General features: G+C 69.7%; 4 protein-coding genes across 6 annotated transcripts; 2 read left to right on the top strand and 2 right to left on the bottom strand.

The window, feature by feature from the left end:
* Positions 1-1,521: 1,521 nt before the first annotated feature.
* Positions 1,522-3,154, bottom strand: TRIR (telomerase RNA component interacting RNase). Its single transcript, XM_052799926.1, has 3 exons — positions 2,871-3,154; positions 2,040-2,117; positions 1,522-1,939 (listed from the first exon to the last, which is right to left on the bottom strand). The coding sequence occupies exons 1-3, from the start codon at positions 3,105-3,107 to the stop codon at positions 1,832-1,834; spliced, it is 423 nt and encodes a 140-aa protein (XP_052655886.1). The 5' UTR covers positions 3,108-3,154; the 3' UTR covers positions 1,522-1,831.
* A 183-nt stretch (positions 3,155-3,337) lies between these two features.
* GET3 (guided entry of tail-anchored proteins factor 3, ATPase) lies at positions 3,338-5,862 on the top strand. Its single transcript, XM_052799925.1, has 7 exons — positions 3,338-3,513; positions 3,865-4,012; positions 4,090-4,238; positions 4,329-4,479; positions 4,569-4,676; positions 5,003-5,200; positions 5,473-5,862. Exons 1-7 carry the CDS (start codon positions 3,353-3,355, stop codon positions 5,602-5,604), a joined length of 1,047 nt encoding a protein of 348 aa, XP_052655885.1. The 5' UTR covers positions 3,338-3,352; the 3' UTR covers positions 5,605-5,862.
* Positions 5,863-6,840: 978 nt separating this feature from the next.
* On the top strand, positions 6,841-10,556 carry BEST2 (bestrophin 2). The gene is made up of 9 exons (XM_052799899.1): positions 6,841-7,034; positions 7,282-7,376; positions 7,774-8,007; positions 8,414-8,568; positions 8,653-8,730; positions 9,115-9,267; positions 9,338-9,418; positions 9,530-9,681; positions 10,166-10,556. Exons 1-9 carry the CDS (start codon positions 6,883-6,885, stop codon positions 10,488-10,490), a joined length of 1,425 nt encoding a protein of 474 aa, XP_052655859.1. The 5' UTR covers positions 6,841-6,882; the 3' UTR covers positions 10,491-10,556.
* Positions 10,557-10,571: 15 nt separating this feature from the next.
* HOOK2 (hook microtubule tethering protein 2) lies at positions 10,572-17,655 on the bottom strand. Of its 3 annotated transcripts, XM_052799896.1 has the most exons (22): positions 17,533-17,641; positions 16,883-16,968; positions 16,676-16,748; positions 16,306-16,356; positions 16,065-16,197; positions 15,917-15,984; positions 15,570-15,632; positions 15,258-15,338; positions 14,849-15,006; positions 14,508-14,648; positions 14,198-14,399; positions 13,678-13,788; positions 13,501-13,582; positions 13,167-13,230; positions 12,985-13,098; positions 12,839-12,905; positions 12,533-12,564; positions 12,357-12,427; positions 12,058-12,161; positions 11,468-11,575; positions 11,327-11,398; positions 10,572-10,937 (listed from the first exon to the last, which is right to left on the bottom strand). In XM_052799896.1, exons 1-22 carry the CDS (start codon positions 17,581-17,583, stop codon positions 10,632-10,634), a joined length of 2,238 nt encoding a protein of 745 aa, XP_052655856.1. In that variant the 5' UTR covers positions 17,584-17,641; the 3' UTR covers positions 10,572-10,631. The 3 variants fall into 3 exon arrangements, with proteins under 3 accessions (XP_052655856.1, XP_052655858.1, XP_052655857.1); XM_052799898.1 differs by lacking the exon at positions 16,883-16,968 and having other exon boundaries at positions 17,533-17,655; XM_052799897.1 differs by lacking the exons at positions 16,065-16,197; positions 16,306-16,356; positions 16,883-16,968; positions 17,533-17,641.
* Positions 17,656-17,977: the final 322 nt, after the last annotated feature.

The following is a 17,977-nucleotide window of genomic DNA, read 5'->3' as shown; positions in this document are numbered from 1 at the left end:
GGGGGCGCAGCGGGCCCCGTCCACGCGGCAGCGGGGGCGGGAGGACGGCGGCGGGGACGCGCCGCGCACGTGGGGACGGGGATGCCCCGGTAAAAGCGCGGGGCGGCGGGGCAGGAGGGGGGGGGGGCACAGGGGGACATGGAGGAGGGCCGATCTCCCGCCTACTGCCCCCCTCCCCTAGACTACGAACGCCCCCGGCCGTGCCAGCACCCCCACCCCAGCGGGCCTCCCCCCGCACCGCCGTTTGCTTCCCAGCCCAGCTTCCCCCCCGCCTCCCCGGCTCGATCCTCGGCCCCGTACCCCCCCTCCGCCGCCATCGGCACCCCCACCCCGCGGCACGGCCCCTTTCCCCCCCCCGCCCCACCGCAGACACCCCCCCCGGCCCCGGCTTGCCCCCCTGCACCCCTAATGACCCCCCTCAGTCCCCCATTACCCCCTCAGCCCCCCCCCCCCGCGGTCTCCTTCACTCCTCCACCCCACCCCAGCCTGGTCCCAGCCGGGCCTCCCCCGCCCGCCAGGCCCCGCGCCGATTCCCCGCCACCCCCGCGTTCACGCCGGGCCCGTACCTGCCGGGGGGGGGATCCCGGGACTCGGGGCGGGGGAGGGGGGACGGTCGGGGGCGGGGGGAAGGGGGGGGGCTCGGGGCGGCCTCGCGCAGCCGCGGGGCACCGGCGCTGCCCGGAGGGAGCGAGCGCGGCACGCGGGCGCTGACCCCCGCCGGCCACCGTCCGCCCCGCCGCGGGCACCACGTGAACGCGCGGGAAGGACAGCGCCGCGTCACGTGGGCCGGAGGCGGGGCCACATGGGGAAAGGGCGGTGCTGCTGCGCGCATGCGCGGAGTCAACCCCCCCCCCCGCACTGCAACGCCAGACTCGACCTCCCAGCGCGCCCCGCGGCGCGGGCGGTACCACTGCCGGGGGAGGGAGGCCTCCCCCGCGCAGGCGCGACCAAGGGAGCGACGGACGCCCCGGGCGGCAGCCTCCCCCCTGCTCAGCGCCGGGTGGGCGGCGCCAGCCGGGTCCCGCCAGGTCGGGGAACCACTGGGGGGACTGGGCGCACTGGGGAGTCAAGGTGCGCTGGGTGGGTGAACCGGGGCGATCGCAGCGCACAGGGGAACTGGGACCACAAACCCATCAGGGTCATCTGCTGGAGTTTGCCCCAGGAGGGCCCGGCCCCGCCTGCCCCCCACACGCCAGGGAGGGGCACAGGGTGCAGGTCCCAACCCCCCCCCCCCCCCAGCTTTACTGGGGGGAAAAAAGCCAATAATGGTGTAAGTTTGGCGCTGGGGGGGTGGTAAATAAAGAGTTGATGGCTGGAAGCCTCAGAGTCAAGTCGGTGTCATGGCCGGGGGGGGCTGTACCCCCCCAGCAGGTGACAGTGTGGGGCGGGTTGTGTCACCCCATCACAGCAGTCTCAGCATCTCGCCCCCAAACACCAGGAGACCCCCAAACCCGCGAGACCGGGGTAACAGTGTGGGGGGGTGGCCCCTTCCTCAAAAACACCCACAAGTCGCTCGGCAGCTCCGAAATCTCCGAGGTCTTTAATGCTGCAACAGCGGCCCCTCCGCTCCCGCCTCTCCCCTCCCCGTTTCTCCGCTTTCTACCCCAAAACCACCCCCCCACACAGGGGCTGGGTGGGGGGAGGAGTGGCGACGGGTCCCAGCAGGCGGCAGCGGCGGCAGTTTGCCGGCCGGCGTCAAGTCCTGGTTGCCGGCGGGGCGGGAGCGGCGGCCCCGGGCGCACGATCGGTATTTATAGATATAAAAGGGGCGGGGCCGGCGCCTCCCCCGCCCTTAAATAAGTATATACAGGGGCGAGTCCGGGCGCGGGCGCTATTTCACCAGGGGCCGGGTTTTGTCGTCATCGCTGCACTGATGCGCCTTGTACTTTTTCACCTCCGCCATGTACTTGGCCCAGGCGTCGCCTTTACTCGTCAACACCTGCAAGGAAACGAGGGGAAAACGAGGTCGGTGAGCGCGGCACCCCCCCGGCAGCACCGCGTGTCCCCCCAGGAGCAGTCGGGGGTCCGGGGACACCCACCTCCTCGTCCGTCTTTTGCTTCTTGGCCACCACTCCCGTCTTCAGGGCCAGCTTGTTCCCCCCTCGCCGCCTGCCCACCTGGGGGAAGGGACAGAACTGCCACCGTTACGCGCGCCGCGGGGACCGCGCCGCCCCCTGCACAACGGAACAGGAGGGACGGCCGTCAGACCCCGGCCGGCAGCCGTCCGTCCGTCCGCCCGCGGTGGGCAGCACCGCGGGGATCCCGCTCCTGCCCGGGGTGGTGCCAGCGGCCGCTGCTGCTGTCCCCGAGGGCGGGGGTGACGTCCCCCGGGGAACAGCGGTGCCAGAGCAGCTGAAGCCGCCCCCATTCCCCAGGAATGGAGCATTTTGGTGCAGTTTGATGCGGTTCAAGAAGAGACAAGAAAAACCCAAAACCAAAAGGCAGCATGACAGGGAGCCCCGAACAGCACTGAGGTGCCCCCAGGACCGCTCCAGAAAGCGGCGGCACGGCCCCCCCAGGACGTGCCCCCCCAGCTCGGCGACCACAGGTGCCCGCAGAGCTCCAGGGCCCCGGGGCCGCCAGCCCTGCCGAGGGCCCCGGTCCCAGTCCCGGTCCCGGCCCCGCTCCCGGGAGGTGCCGCTGGCAAAACCGGGGCCTGCACTCGCGCCCGGGGAACCGGCTCGCCCGGGGAAGCTCTCCCGCGGCAGGCCGCCGCTGCCGGGAAGAAGCCGCCGCCACCCCCGGAGCCAGCCCGAGGGCCCCGGTACCCCCCGCGAAACCCTCAGCCGGGGCCGCCGCAGCGGGCGGGCAGGCCGGGCAGCAGCAGGGCCGGCGGGAGCGGGAGGAGGCCGCGGGCCCCGCGTCCTTACGAAGCTGAGGGCGCCGCCGCTCCTCTTCGAGCCGTCGGACGGGCGGTGCGGGCCGGGCCCGGCGCCGCCGGGGGCCTCCGCGGCCGCCGCCGCCGCCTCACGCTCCCGCTGCTGCTCCGCCTCCATCTTCCGCTTGAAGAGCTCCAGGAAGCTGCCGTCGTTGGCGAAGACGTTCACGCCACCGCCGGGCCCGGGCGGCGGCGACGGGGCCTCCCCCTCCTCGCCGTGCGCCTCCATCTTGTCCGCCGCTAACGCCGCGCCGCGGGGGACGCCGGGAAGCGCGCGGCGCCGGGAGATGACGTGAGCGCGACGGCCGTCGGGGCGGCGTTGCCGGGCAACGCGCGGGTCGCTCGCCGCGCTGTCCCGCCCCCCGCCGGATCGCCAGGCGCGGCGGCCAATCCGCCGCAGGGGGCGCGACAGCGCGGCGGGGCGGCGGCCAATGAGGGCGCGGGCGGGCCGGCGGCGCGGCGGCGCGGCGGAAGATGGCGGCGGCGGCGGGCGGGTGGGGGCCGGAGGCGGAGGAGTTCGAGGACGCGCCCGACGTGGAGCCGCTGGAGCCGACGCTGGCGAACATTATCGAGCAGCGGAGCCTCAAGTGGATCTTCGTGGGCGGGAAGGGCGGCGTGGGCAAGACCACCTGCAGGTGCGGCGGGGCCGGGCCGGGCCCCCGGAGGGGGGAATCGCGCCGGGATTCGGTGGGATCGGGCCCCCGGGGCGGGGGGGGGGGATTGGACCCGGCTACCCTGGGGTGGGGGAACCGGAGCAGACCACCTGGCGGGAGGAGGGACGGGACACATGCAATCGGAGCGCCCCGGGGCGGGGGGCGGAATTGAGCTGGAGCCCCTCGGGCAGAAGGCAGAACCAGTCCCCGGTGGGGCCACCCCCGCGCGAGGGGCCGTGGCGGGGGAGGGGGGGCAGCTCCCCAGCCAGGGAGGCCACCGGGACCCCCGCCGGCAGCAGCCCCCCCCCCCGCCGTCACCGCTGTCCCCCCCAGCTGCAGCCTGGCCGTGCAGCTCTCAAAGGTGCGGGAGAGCGTCCTCATCATCTCCACCGACCCCGCGCACAACATCTCCGACGCCTTCGACCAGAAGTTCTCCAAAGTCCCCACCAAAGTCAAGGGCTATGACAACCTCTTCGCCATGGTGAGTCCGGGACGGAGGCGAAAGCCCGCCCCCCCCCGCCCCTGCCACGGCCCCTCTCACCCTCCGAACCCCGGCAGGAGATCGACCCCAGCCTGGGGGTGGCAGAGCTGCCCGACGAGTTCTTTGAGGAGGACAACATGCTGAGCATGGGCAAGAAGATGATGCAAGAGGCCATGAGCGCCTTCCCCGGCATCGACGAGGCCATGAGCTACGCTGAGGTGATGAGGTGAGCGGAGCCGTACGGGGCCGGGGGGGCCTGTCGGGGGCTGAGTTGTGGGGTCATGACCACGCTGACCCCCCCCCACCGGCCCCGCAGGCTGGTGAAGGGCATGAACTTCTCGGTGGTGGTCTTCGACACGGCGCCCACTGGCCACACGCTGCGGCTGCTCAATTTCCCCACCATCGTGGAGCGGGGCCTGGGCCGCCTCATGCAGATCAAGAACCAGATCAGCCCCTTCATCTCCCAGGTGAGGACGGGGGCTGTGGGGACAGGACCCCCGTGGGGTGGACGGCATGTGTGGCCTCAGGGGATGGATCTCACCGCCACCTTCCCCAGATGTGCAACATGCTGGGGCTGGGGGACATGAACGCTGACCAGCTGGCCTCCAAGCTGGAGGAGACGCTGCCCGTCATCCGCTCCGTCAGCGAGCAGTTCAAGGACCCGGTAAGGCCACCAGTGGGGCGGGGGGGCTCCTCTGGGGGGCATGGGGATGCCAGGAGAGGGACAGGGATGCCAAGTAGGGGAGTGGGGACGCTGGGAGGGGTATGGGGTCAACAAGAGGGGGACAGGGATGCGGCCAAGCTGGCCGGTGCGCATTCCTGTGGGGAATCCTCCGCCGCGGGGCTGGGCAGGGATCCCTCCAGGGTCTCTGTGCCGGACAGCTGGGTCCGCGGAGGGGATGCCGAGAGTGGTGTCACCCTGAGACCGGTGTCGCCGAGCGTGGTGTTGTGGTGTCACGCTGAGCGTGGTGTGGGGGCCGGGGTCGGCAGGAGCAGACAACGTTCATCTGCGTGTGCATCGCCGAGTTCCTCTCGCTCTACGAGACCGAGCGGCTGATCCAGGAGCTGGCCAAGTGCCGCATCGACACCCACAACATCGTGGTGAACCAGCTCGTCTTCCCCGACCCACAGCGGCCCTGCAAGATGTGCGAGGCCCGGCACAAGATCCAGGCCAAGTACCTCGACCAGGTACCGCCCCGATGCGGGGGTCCACGGCGCGGTGGCGGGGGCCGGGGGGCTGAGTTTGGGGAGCCTCGGAAGGGGTTGGGGCGGGCGTTAACGTTTGGGGAGCCCGGACGCCTGGGCCCCTGCCTGGCTCTGGGAGGGGAAGGTGGAATTTGTGAGGTGGAATTTGGGGAGCCCGGATGCCTGGGACCCTCCCTGAGGCCCTGGGGGGGTGCTATGGGCGTTGGGGGGCCTGGACGCCTGGTTCCCTGCCCCCCGCCCCGCTCTCCCCACAGATGGAGGACTTGTACGAGGATTTCCACATCGTGAAGCTGCCGCTGCTGCCCCACGAGGTGCGGGGGGCCGACAAAGTGAACACCTTCTCCTCCCTCCTGCTGGACCCCTACCAGCCCCCCAGCCCCAAATAGCCCGCCCACGCCCCCCGGGGGGGGGGGCAGCCGATATTTATTCCCCCCCCCAGGAGGGGCAGGACGGCTCTGCCCACACATCCCCCCCCCCCCCGCACGCAGCCCCCACCTCCAGGCTGCAGCCAACCAGCACCGCGGCCCCCCCCCCCGGGCTGCTCTGTCCTCCCTCCCTCCCCGTCTGTCCCCCCCCCCAGGCCGGGGGGGCAGAGACGGGACCCCCCAGGGGACCTCGTGTAAATAATAAACTCGGGAAGCGGAGAGGCGGCTCTTGGGTGTTTTGGGGGGGCCTGGACGCCTGGGTTTGCTGCGTGGCACTTGGAGGGGGAGGGGGCCCGGACACCTGGGTCCTCTGGGGGCTGCGGGGCTCAGCCTGGCACTAGGGGGGTGACGTCAACGCTGGCTGGCACCAGGCCTGGCGGGACGCGGGGACCCTCATTAGCGCTCGAGGCGGATTAACGGGGCACGGGGAGGGGGAGGGGGGCAGCCTGGACACCAGGGTCCCCAGCATGGGGGGGGGGTCTGCAGCGGGGGAGGTTGGGGCCTGGACGCCTGGGTCCTAGGGGGGATGACAGGGCTGCAGCAGCTGGGCTCTAGCATTTTGGGGGGGCTGCGTGGCGGTGGGCCCCCCCCCCGCCCCACACGGGTCTGGCCCCGTGTCCCACGTCCCGCTGCGATCTGTCCCTGCGACCCCGCTGCTGGCACGAGGCCGCGGGGCCGGAGCCAGGCCAGCCCGGGGGGGACCCAGGCGTCCGGGCCACCAACCCCCCCCCACCCCAACCCTGCCTCAGTTTCCCCCCCAGGGAGGGGGTGGGCTCAGGACTTGCCCAACCAGAGTGGCCACTCCCCTGGGGGTTACAGGGGAAGGACCCAGGCGTCCGGCCTTCCCCCCCTCCTCCAGGGGACCCAGGCATGTGTCCCCCCCCCAGCCCCGGGGCAGGGCCAGCCCCAGGACGGTATTTAAGGCCCCGGAATGGGGACGGTGGCCCCAGACCGGCGGTGGCCGCCCCAGCTCAGGTCTCCCACAGGTGAGGTGGGGGGGTATGGGGGGGGGGGGTCCCTGCCCAGCCTGGGGGGGGGTGGCAGTGCCCCGTGGCATGTCCCCAGGGTGTCGGGGTCCCCAGGCTGTGCCTCATGTCCCCTGGGTATCGGTTCAATGACCCCCCCCCCCCAGGTGCATGTGTCCCCCCCCAAAGGGTTTTCGTGCCCCCAGGGTCCCGTTTCTTCATCCCCAGGGTTTTGCCGTCCCCAGGGCGCTGCCCGGGTGTCACCGCGGCCGCGATGACGGTGACCTACACCTCGCGGGTGGCCACCGCGCGTTTCGGGGGCTTCTCGCAGCTGCTGCTGCTCTGGCGCGGGAGCATCTACAAGCTGCTCTACCGGGAGCTGCTCCTCTTCCTCGCCGCCTACCTGGGGCTCAGCCTGGCCTACCGGTGCGGTGGGGGGGCACATGGGGGGGACTCGGTGTGCGTGGGGACACATGGAGGTGCAGGGAGTGCATCGGAATAGGGCTACGGGGACATGCAGGGTGCGGGGGGGGTCATGGGGATGGGGGGACACGGGTTGCATGGAGACACAGTACCTTGTACGGCAGGACACGGAGGGGGGACACATGCAGCTGGAGCGAGGGGCTGGGTGAACCCCCCGGTGTCCCCCCATGTGTCCATTCCCCCCCGCCAGGTTCCTGCTGTCGGAGGCGCAGAAGCGGCTCTTTGAGAAGCTGGTGCTCTACTGCGACAAGTCGGCCAACCTCATCCCTGTCTCCTTTGTCCTCGGTGAGAGCCCCGGCCCGCCCGGGACCCCCCCCCCCCCCCCGAGACCCCCCAGGCCACCAGTGTCCCCACAGAGCCTCCCCAGACCCACCAACCTCATCCCTGTCTCCTTTGTCCTCGGTGAGAGCCCCCAGTCCCCCTCCCCGTGTCCCTAGCTCCCCCCCCTCCAGTGCCTTCTCCCAGTACTCCCACTGTCCCCAGTGCCCTTGCCCCCCCATGATCCCTCCCAGCGTTCCCAGTGTCACCAACTTCCCTCAGCACCTCCACCCAGTGCTCCCACTGCCCCCAGTGCCCCAGCTCCCCCACCTCACCATGTCCCTAGTGCTCCCAGTGTCCCAGACTCCCCCCAGCGCCCCCTTCCCAGGGCTCCCAGTGCCCCCAGAGCATCCCAGTCCTGCAGGTTTCTACGTGGCACTGGTGCTGGAGCGCTGGTGGGGGCAGTTCCGCAGCGTCCCGGCGCCGGATGGGCTGATGGTGGCCGTGGCGGGCAACGTCCATGGGGCCGACGCGCGGGGTCGCATCCTGCGCCGCACCCTGATGCGCTACGGCAGCCTGGCTGCGCTGCTGGTGCTGCGCGCCGTCAGCACCGCTGTCTACAAGCGCTTCCCTACCACCGACCACCTCGTCGAGGCTGGTGCGTCCCTGCCGCCCTGCTGTGACCTCATCAGGGCACAGTGATGTCATCAGAGGGGGTGACGTCAGCACAGGGGCAGTAACGGGCCAGTGGGACCAGCGGGAGGGTGGCGGGGGGGCGCGGGGACCCCCTGGGGATGGCATCATAGCAGTGATGTCACCATGGGGCACCACACTGGGGACGGGAATGGCATCACGCCAGTGGTGTTGCTGTGGGGGTGGTGATGTCATCATGGGGCTGGGCATCAGGTTCCCCTAACCTCTGTGCTGTGACATCAGTGGGGCACCCTGATATCACTGGGTGTCAGTGCTGCTAGGCAGTGACGTTATGGGGCAGCAGGTGATGTCATGGGGGCTGGCGGGTGACGTCACGGGGGGGGGGGCAGATGGTGACGCTGGCCCTGCAGGGTTCCTGACGCGGGAGGAGCGGCGGCGGCTGGAGGGGCTGCGCTCGCCCTACAACAAGTTCTGGGTGCCCTGCGCCTGGTTCGGGGCGCTGGCGGGGCAGGCGCGGCGGGAGGGTCGCGTGCGTGATGACTGCGCCCTCAAGCTCCTCATGGAGGTACCCCCACTCCCCCAAGCCCCCTGACTCCCCCCGGGCCCCCCCCCCGGTCCTCCCCAACCCTCCCGTGCCCCCCGTCCCCAGGAGCTGAACCGCTTTCGGGGCCACTGCAGCCTCCTCTTCCACTATGACTGGATCAGCGTCCCACTGGTGTACACCCAGGTTGGCACTGGGAGCACTGGGAAGGGAGGGGAATGGCAGGAATGGGGACACGGCATGGGGTGGGGGGGAGAGGGGGACTGAATAGGGATGGAGGGACATGTGGGGGACACAGGAGGACACAGACAGCGATGGGGGGACACGGAGAGGACCCAAGAGGGATGGAAGGATGTGGGGGGGCCTGGATGGGGATGGAGGGACGTGAGGGGACCTGGGGGGTCAGGACAGGGATGGGGGAACACGGGGGGACCTGGAGCAACACAAGGAGACATGGATGAGGATGGAGGGACATGGGGGTACATTGATAGGGATGGAGGGACACAGGGACGTAAGGACATGAGAGGACATGGGGGGACACATTGGTGGGTGACCATCCCCCCGCTGCAGGTGGTGACCATCGCCGTCTACACCTTCTTCGTCACCTGCCTGATCGGGCGGCAGTTCCTGGACCCAGCCCAGGGCTACGCAGGGCACGAGTTGGACCTGGGGGTCCCCGTCTTCACCCTCCTCCAGTTCTTCTTCTACGTGGGGTGGCTCAAGGTGGGTGGGAGGGCTGGGGGGGGCCCGGGGGACACATGGCAGCCCTGGGGACACGGTGGCCCCGCCGCAGGTGGCCGAGCAGCTCATCAACCCCTTCGGCGAGGACGATGATGACTTTGAGACCAACACGCTCATTGACCGCAACTTCCAGGTACCCCCGTCCCGCTCACGCAGGGCACCTGGGGGGGGGCGGCGGGGGGAACCCAGGCATCCAGGAGGGGACCCAGGCGTCCGGCGGCGGACCCAGGCATCTGGCCCGCAGGTGTCGATGCTGGCGGTGGACGAGCTGTACGGGGAGGTGCCAGCGCTGGAGCGGGACCGGTACTGGGACGCCGCCAGCCCCCGGGCACCCTACACGGCTGCGGCCGCCCCGCTGCGCCAGCCCGCCTTCCGCGGCTCCGCCTTCGACGTGGCGTGAGTGGGGGCAGGACACCCCCACCCCGGGACCCCCAACCCCCCCCCCAGGACCCCCTGCCTCAGATCCTACAGCCCCCCAACCCCACCGGGAGGGGCCCTGGGGAAACCAAACAATTCACTGGGGTCCCCCAAAACCACAGACTGCCCTAAGGACCCCCACCAAACCCCATTGACCCCCAAACTGCCCCCCAGATCCCCTCCAGCCACCCCAAGACCTCACCAGTTTCCCCCAAACTACCCTAGAGACCCCCACCCGAAACCCAAAACTGCCCAGAGACCCCCAACTGCCTCTAGGGACCTCTACTTTCCCCCCCCCAGGGACCCCATGGCCCAGCCTGGGACACCCCAAAGCCAGTCCTGGGGGACAGGGGTGTCCCTGACATCTTAGGAGGGTGTTGGGGGTGACCCCAGGTGCCCAGGGGGAGGTTTGGGGCGACCGCCATGTCTCTGGGTGGTTTCGGGAGACCCCGGCGTCCTGCAGGCTGGCGAAGGAGGAGATGCTGTTCCAGCCGCTGGAGGACATTGGGGAGACCCTCGGGGACACCCTTGAGCCCCCCCCACGGCCACCCCCAGGCACCTTCACCCGACGCTTCTCCCTGCTCTGCCGCAAGAACAGCGCCGGCTCTGAGGGGGGGCTTGGCCCCGAGCCCCCCCCAGGGGCCCCCCCCACGCCTGCTGCCCCAGGGGATGGGGATGGGGACAGCCTCGGGGGGGACACAGCCGTTCTCCTGGGGGATGCCCCAGGAGGGAGCAGCGGCTCCCACGACCGCTGGCTCCTGCACCCCAGCGCTAATGACATAGTTTAAGGGGGGGGAACCCCAGAACACCCCCCCCAACACAGCTAAGCCTGTACAAGCCCCCCACAAATCCCTGTTGGGAATAAACCCCCAGCCCTGAATCCTGTAGCTTTATTGAAAGGATTTGGGGGGGGGGGGGAGCAGGAACCCCTACCCCACAGAAAAGGGGTACAAAAATAGAAGTGCTAAAAGCCCCCCCAAAGAGGGGTGCAGGGCCTTGCCCCCCCCAAGAGAATGGGGGGCAAGGCCAAGCCAGTAGTATCTAAAATGGGACCAGCCCAGAGAAGGGGGGGGCCCCCCCAGGCCCCCAGTCAGCGGTTGGGGGGGGCGGCCATGGGGGGGCCGGGTGCGGCGGGCAGCTGTGGCCAAGCGCTGCTGGGCCAGGAAGGACTGAGCTCCCCCAGGGGGGGCCCGTGGCCCCACTCCCTCGCTTGCCTGCTGCTGCAGCGCCAGGCCCTGGCGGGGGGGACACACAGGTTGAGTGTCGGACCCCCCAAACCTACAGTGCCTGGGGAGGCCATAAGGACCCCCAGCACCAAGCCACTGACCGCCCCAAGTTGATGCATTTACCCCACCAAATACCCCCCCAATTACAGCCCCCCAAATACTTGCTCTCTCCCAGAGTATCTTTGCCCCCCCCCCCCAAAGTATCTATAACCCCTCCCAGGGGTACCTGCTCACTAAGAAGTACCTATGGCCTCCCCAAGAGCATCTGTGCCCACCACGTGGTATCTACTATCCCTGAGATTATCTGTGCCCCCTCCCGCAGCCTTTGCCCAGGGGGCATCCGTGCCGCCACCCCCAGGAGCAGCTGCCCCCCCCCAAGACCCCCCCCCATCGCTCACCATGTTGTACCAGGCGGTGACGAGCAGCCGCTCCTCCTGCTCCCGCTGCGCACGGCTCCGCTCGCAGTCGCTCTGGGGGGGGCCAGGGAGGGTTGAGCCGGAGCTGGGGACCCCCAGACACCCCCCCCAGCCCCCCCTCACCTCCAGGTGCCGGATCAGGGCGTCCTTCTCCTGCAGCTGGTTCCGGAGGGCACGGAGGGTGGGGGCCACCACGGGGCCAGGGGGCTTCGGCTCCAGCGCCCGCAACACCTGGCGGGGGTGACAGCATGGGACCCCCAAACCCCGACACAGAGGAGCCCCCCCAGGGTCCCATCCCCTGCCAAAGACCCTCTGCCCTGCCAAACAGCCCTGGGGGGTCCCAGCATCCCCCCAGATACCCCAGGGCTGCTCCCCAGCCAAGAGGAGTCCTGAGCACCCTCCCCGAGATCCTCCCAATGGGTCCCAGCCCCCCCCATGCACCCAAAAATGCTCTGAGGAAGGTCCCAGACCCCTGCAAACCCAGGGCATCCCTAGGGGGCCCCAGAGCCCCCCATGCACCCAAGAGACCCTTGGGGAGAATCTTCGAGCCCCCCCCCCAGTACAGGTACCATATTCTTGGCGGTTCCCACAACCCCTCCAATACCCCAAAACAGCCCTGAGGGCCCCCAAGCTCCCTCAACCCCAGGACCACCAGGGTCCCCAGCCCCCCCCAGTGCTCCCAGGGCAGCCCGGGGGGATTCCCGGCTCCGCACCGTGCGGGCCCCCCCAGCATGCCGACGGCAGCGCTGTTCCAGGGCGCGCAGGGTCTCCTCCCTCCGGCGCAGGCTGTGCTGCAGCTCCTCCACGTCCTGCGACCCTGTGGGGGGCACGAAGAGGGGAGCGGGGGGGCACAAAAAGGAGATTAAGCCAGGGAGGCTCCCACACCGGCTCCCTCCCCCTGTACCCACAGTCTGCCTGAGGGAAACTGAGGCATGGTTCAGCTCCTGCCACCTCCCTCTTCCCTGTGCCCCCCCCCCCCCCAACACGCCAACCTCCCCTGGACACCCCGTACCGCTGCTGTCCCTGCGTGGCTCCAGTTCCTCCTTCCCTTGCAGCTCTGCCCCTGCCTTAGGCAGCTCCTTGCTGGGAGACCGGGGAGGACACAGGTTGGGGATGTGGGGACGGGCTGTCCCGTCCACCCACCCCACCCAGGGGGGCTCAGGCTGGCCCCTTCCCCCTCACACTCACAGCTCCTCCAGGGTCTCCTCCAGCAGCAGCAACTGGGGGGAATGAGGAGTGAGGGGGGGGGTCCCAGCACCCCCAAAGCCTAGGGGGGCCTGAGAAGCCCCTGCCCCCCCAAAACCCAAACCCCGCTTGCCCTCAGACACGGAAGCCATACTAAAACTATGACCTCTCCCAAACCATCAGAATTCTCCAACAAAATGAGAACCCCCTAAGAACACTGAGACCCCCCCAAAACAAATAGCAATGTTTTCCCACCTCCCCAAACCCCCGATCCCTCAAGGAAGCCCGCACCCCCCCCACCCCACTCACCTCCTCTGCAGGGTCCCCCTGATCTCCCAGCACTGTACACAGCTCTGCCACCCCCGTGGACTCAAGCCTGCGGGTTGGGGGGGTGTTAGGGATGCGGGGGGGCCTGGGGGGGGGCTCGGGACACCATGACCCCCCCCGGCCCCCACCTCTGCCGGTTGGCATCATGCAGCCGCTGCTGGAGCTGATCCCGCTGGAGCCGCAGCGTCACCTCCTGTGCCTGTAGCCGCTGGTTCTCCTGCTGCAGCCGTGCCACCGTCTCCCTGGGGGGTCCGGGGGGGTCAGGGGATCTGGGGAGGGCCCCAGGGTTGGGGACCCCCCTTGCACCCACCTCAGCTCCGCAGGGAGGATTTCAGCTGCTAGGTTTCCTGCTGGGGCTGCCCCCTTCTCCAGCACTGCATGTGGTGGTGGGGGAGACAGATAGTTGGGGGGGGATGAGAAGTGACACTCCCAAACTGCACTCTGCAGACCCCCACTGCACCCTGGCCCCACCAAAGCCCCCCAACCCCCCCCAGGGTTACCCCCCCAGCCCAAAACCCCTGCTCTGAGCAAGGATTCTCTGGTGTCTTGCACGAGGCTTGTGCTCAGCAGGATCTCTCTCCCCTGCGGGGTCTGTCACCTCCCCAGGGGGGTCTGTAACCGTCCCCCCAGGGTTCCCCACCCACCTGCCTGGCAGCTCTGCTGCACCTGAGCGCAGCGCAGCTCCTCATTGGCCTCACGCAGAGTGTCCCGCTCCTCCAGCAGCCGCTGTGAGCGAGGGATGTCAGCGGGGGGACGCAGCCATCCGGGACGGGGACCCCGGGCGTCCGGGGCTGGGGCAGGGGGAAGGACACCCCACCCACCTCCTTCTCCTTGTTCAGCGCCTCGAACTTCTCCTGCAGGTTCCTGAACTCCACCTGCCACTTCTCTGCTCGCTGCTCTGCCTCTGCCTGCTGCCCACTCAGCTCCTCCACCTGGGCGGGGCCACAGCTGACCACACCCCCAGCCCTTAGCTCCGCCCCAGGAACAGCCCCACCCACCACACCTTCACACCTCTGCTAGCATCCCCTGCCTGACCCATGGGTGGCCCCGCCCCCTGCCGACCTGGTCCCACCCCTAGCTCCACAGAGTCCCACCCCCTTCCCTGGCTCCACCCACCATCAGCCACCCTGCTGGGGATGGCCCCACCCACCTCCCCATAGGCCCTGCCTCTGCTGCATAGCCCCACCCCACCTATGCCCCCATGGGGAGGAGCCTGTAGGCATAGCCCCGCCCCCGCCCCAAAGCCACACCCCCTCAGTCCCAGCTGCATTGGGACCTGGACCATGTTGCTCCACCCCTGGCCCAAAGCCCCGCCCCAACCGACCCAACAGCCCCGCCCACCTGCCTGCGGGCAGCCTCCAGCTGCGCGCAGCCCGCCTGCGCCCGGCCCAGCTGCTGCTGCAGCGCAGCGGCGCGGCGCAGCTGGGCGGCATGGCGCTCCTCCAGCGCCCGCACCCAGCGCCGCAGGTCACCCGCCGCCGCCGCCCGGCCCCGGTACGCCGCCACCGCCGCCTCCAGCCGCCCTGCACGCGCCGACGACGCCCTGCCGGACGGGCGGCACTGCTGACCCCCTCCCTGTGCCAGCGGCACCGGGGGACGTGCCCGTAGGGGTGTCCAGGCAACCCTGTTCCCCTGCGGGACCCCAGCCCACCTCAGCACGTCCATCTCGTCGCGCAAGGCCCGGGCCTCCCCGGCCAGGCCGCTCAGCTCCTCTGCTCGTGCCTGCAGCCCCCGCGCCTCCCGCTCCAGCCGGTTGCAGCGTGCCCGCAGCTCCTCCTTCCCGCTCTCCAGCCTGCGCAGGGGGACCCTGGCGTCAGGGGCACCCCCGCGGCACAGGGGTGCAGGATGCACCTTGCCCCCCTGATCCCTGTTTTGTTCTCTCTGGCACAAAACCCAGACCCCAGAAATCGGGGTGACCCCCCCGCTAAGGGACCCAGGCACCCGGGCTGGCCCCCTCCCCCTGCCTAGGGTACCCAGGCATCCGGGTCCTACCGGTAATTCTCCTCCTGCAGCTGCTCCACCTGCGTCTGCAGCAACAGCAGCTTCTTGGCGGTAGCACCAGCGGCATCGGCCTCCAGCTGCGCCTTCTCCTCCCGCAGCGCCCGGTTCTCCTCCGCCAGGCTGCCCTTCTCCTCCAGCAGCACCGCCACCTGCCCCGCGCCAGCAGGACCCAGGTGTCCGGGAGGGGACCCGGGTGTCCGGGCTCCCATCCCAGCGGGGTCTCGCTGTGTGTCTGTACCCAGCCCTCATAGGGGACAGCAAAAAATCCTCTCCCACTCAGCGTTACTGCTTTGGGTGCCCTCGCCCCAGCTCTAGAAATAGGGAGGGAACAGCACTGGGGGACCCAGATGATCGAGGGACCCCCACACCCACCAGGAGGACCCAGCCATCCGGGCCCCACCTGCTGCTCCAGCTCAAGGCAGCGCTGCTGCGGTCCTCCGGCGTCCTCGGGCTCCTCACTCAGAAAGTAATAGCGCCGTGACTGCAAAAGGAAAAGGCGGGGGGGTGTCAGTGCTGGGGGGTCACCCAGACACCCCCAAACCCCCTCAACCACTCTCTGTCCCTCCCCAACAATCCCCAACCTACCCCAGCCTCGGGGCTCCCTGCATCCCCCCCCACCAAACGGTCCTACCGCAGTTGTCCCCCACCGACCCTGGCCTTGCTCCCCTATCCCTGCACCCAGCCCCCCCCAGTCTTCCCCCCATCCCTCTACCTGTGTGTCGAAGTTCCCATACGTCTCCGCCGTCATCGTCTCTGACGGCTCTTTCTCCAAAAGCTGTGTGAAGGAAAAAAAAAATCACAAAATGGGGTTTGGGGGGGCTCTTCAGGCCCCCCCATAACCCCCAGGGCTTCCCCCAAATCCCCCAAGAACCACCCCCGAAAACCTTCCCACAGAGCCCTCTGGCCCCATTCACTCTCAGGCCCCCAAGATGGCCCAAAATCCCCCTGAGCCCAACCCACAGGGACCCCCAACCTCTCCTGTCCCCCCTGACCCACCTAGGGCCCCCATACACCTCCTGGGGACCCCCAACAGCCCCCTGGGGACCCTCAAACCCCCACCTCCTGGATGGCCGTCATCACCACGTGCTGCACCGACTCCTCCAGTGTCATGATGCGCTGGATATGTTCTGCAAAGGGGAGATGTGGGGGGGTTAGGGGTGTCAAGGGGCATTTCAGGGGGGTGGGGGCACCCCAGCCCTGCACCCACCTTCCCGCCTCTCACAGCTCACAGCGCACCCCAGCACCAGTCGCACCAGTTTGCCCAGTTGCTCCGGGTCGGCGTGCTGGGCTGCCAGCGCCACGTCGGGCACGTGCTGCTCTGCCACCACCTGGCCCAGCACCTGGGGGGCCGGGAAAGGGGGGGCGGGGTCAGCCCCCCTCTGGGGAACCTCCCCACCCCAAAACGGGGGGCCCGGATGCCTGGGTCCCCTGCGCACCCCCACACTCACATCCTGCCAGTACTCCAGGAGGCTTTGCAGCACCTTCCGCAGGTTGCTCACCTGTGTGGGGGGGGAGAAGCTGGGAACCCCCTCACACCCCCAAAATACTCCCCCTGCATTGCTGTGACCCTGCCTCAGGTTTCCCCAAAACGGCCCTCCCCAACTGAACCCCCCAAAACCAGCTCTCCCAATCAGCCCCTGCATTGCGTCCCCCCAAAACGCCCCCCCCGCCCCCAGACCCCCCCAAACCAACACTTCCAAAACTTCCACTCTCCCTTCTCACCCCCCAGAGCAGACTGAAGGCTGAGAATGACTCCCCCAAAACACACATAGAAGTGTCCCCCCACAAACATGCCCCCCCCAACACATGCCCCCCCACCTTCAGCCGCCAGTTATCCTCAGCGTCATCCCGGATCCGGCCCAGCCATGTCTCGTTGAACCACGAGGCGTCGCTGGGGGGCACAGGGTGGTTCCCAAAATCAGGTCCCCTCCCGCCACGCTGCCCCCACCTGGGGGTGCCCCAGACCCTTTGGAGGGCCCTAAGGGTGTCCCCAAAGTGGGGGGGCAGTGTCCCCCTGCCACTCACATGCTGTGCAGGACGTGGGCGAGGGCCACCCCACTAGCCAGGTCCTGGGGGGAGGCACAGGGCGAGGGGGGGGCGAAGGTCTGCAGCTGGGGGGCACAAAGGGGGGGGTCAGGGCATGGCCACCCCCGAAACAGCTCCCCTGGACCTGCTCAGGGCTGAGAACGGACAACTCGTGTCCTGCCCCCCCCCCCATACACCAATGCCTCCCTTGCAGACAAGGGAGCCCCCAAACCTGCACAAGCCACCCAAAGCACTGCAGGGGGGGCAGGCCCCCCCTTTTTACCCTCAGCAACATTCTCCTAGGCATAGGACAGATCCCACTGGGCTGCCCCCCCTGTTAACCCCCCCCACATTAGCTGGGGGCAAAGGGCACCAGGTGGGTCACTGGGTGCTGGGGAGGGGGGGGGGGGTCACAAGGGCTCAGCAGATACCCGAGAGGAATCACAGGGCCTGGGGGGGGGGTGGGGGGGGTGTCACAGGGCGCCGGGGGTGCTCGGGGGGGGTCACCAGGCCGCAGGAAGCGCCTGGGGGGGTTCAGGGGGTACGGGGGACCTGGCAGGGAGATCACACGGGCGAGGGGGTGCCCGGGGGGGGTCACACGGGCCCGGCAAGGTCTCGGGGGGTCCGGGGGGGTCCCGGCCCCCCCTTACCCAGGTGAGCAGCGGCCCGCACGCATCCCGGCCCGCCGCCGTGGCCGCCATCTCAGGGCCAGTCCGCCAGGGGCACCGAGCCGCGCCCAGAGCGGCTGCACCTGCCTGCCCCGCCCCCTTCCGGCCCCGCCCCTCCGCTCTCTCGGGACCGGTCCTCCTGGGCTACAGAGTCGTGGCGAGAGCGGCCTCACCTGCCGGCCACGCCCCCTTCCGGTCACGCCCCGCCGCCATCTTGGAGCCGGTCCTCCTGGGCTACAGAGTCGTGGCGAGAGCGGCCTCACATGCCGGCCACGCCCCTTTCCGGTCACGCCCCGCCGCCATCTTGGACTCGGTCCTCCAGGGCTACAGAGATGTGGCCAGAGCGGCCGCGGCGGCTGGCCCCGCCCCTTCCGGCCCCGCCCCGCCGCCATCTTGGAGCCGGTCCTCCAGGGCTACGGAGATGTGG

The sequence above is a fragment of the Harpia harpyja genome, chromosome 10 (genome assembly GCF_026419915.1).
Source record: "Harpia harpyja isolate bHarHar1 chromosome 10, bHarHar1 primary haplotype, whole genome shotgun sequence".
NCBI classification, from domain to species: domain Eukaryota; kingdom Metazoa; phylum Chordata; class Aves; order Accipitriformes; family Accipitridae; genus Harpia; species Harpia harpyja.
The sequence above is the reverse complement of the archived record's forward strand: the minus strand, read 5'-3'. Positions and strand labels throughout refer to the sequence as shown.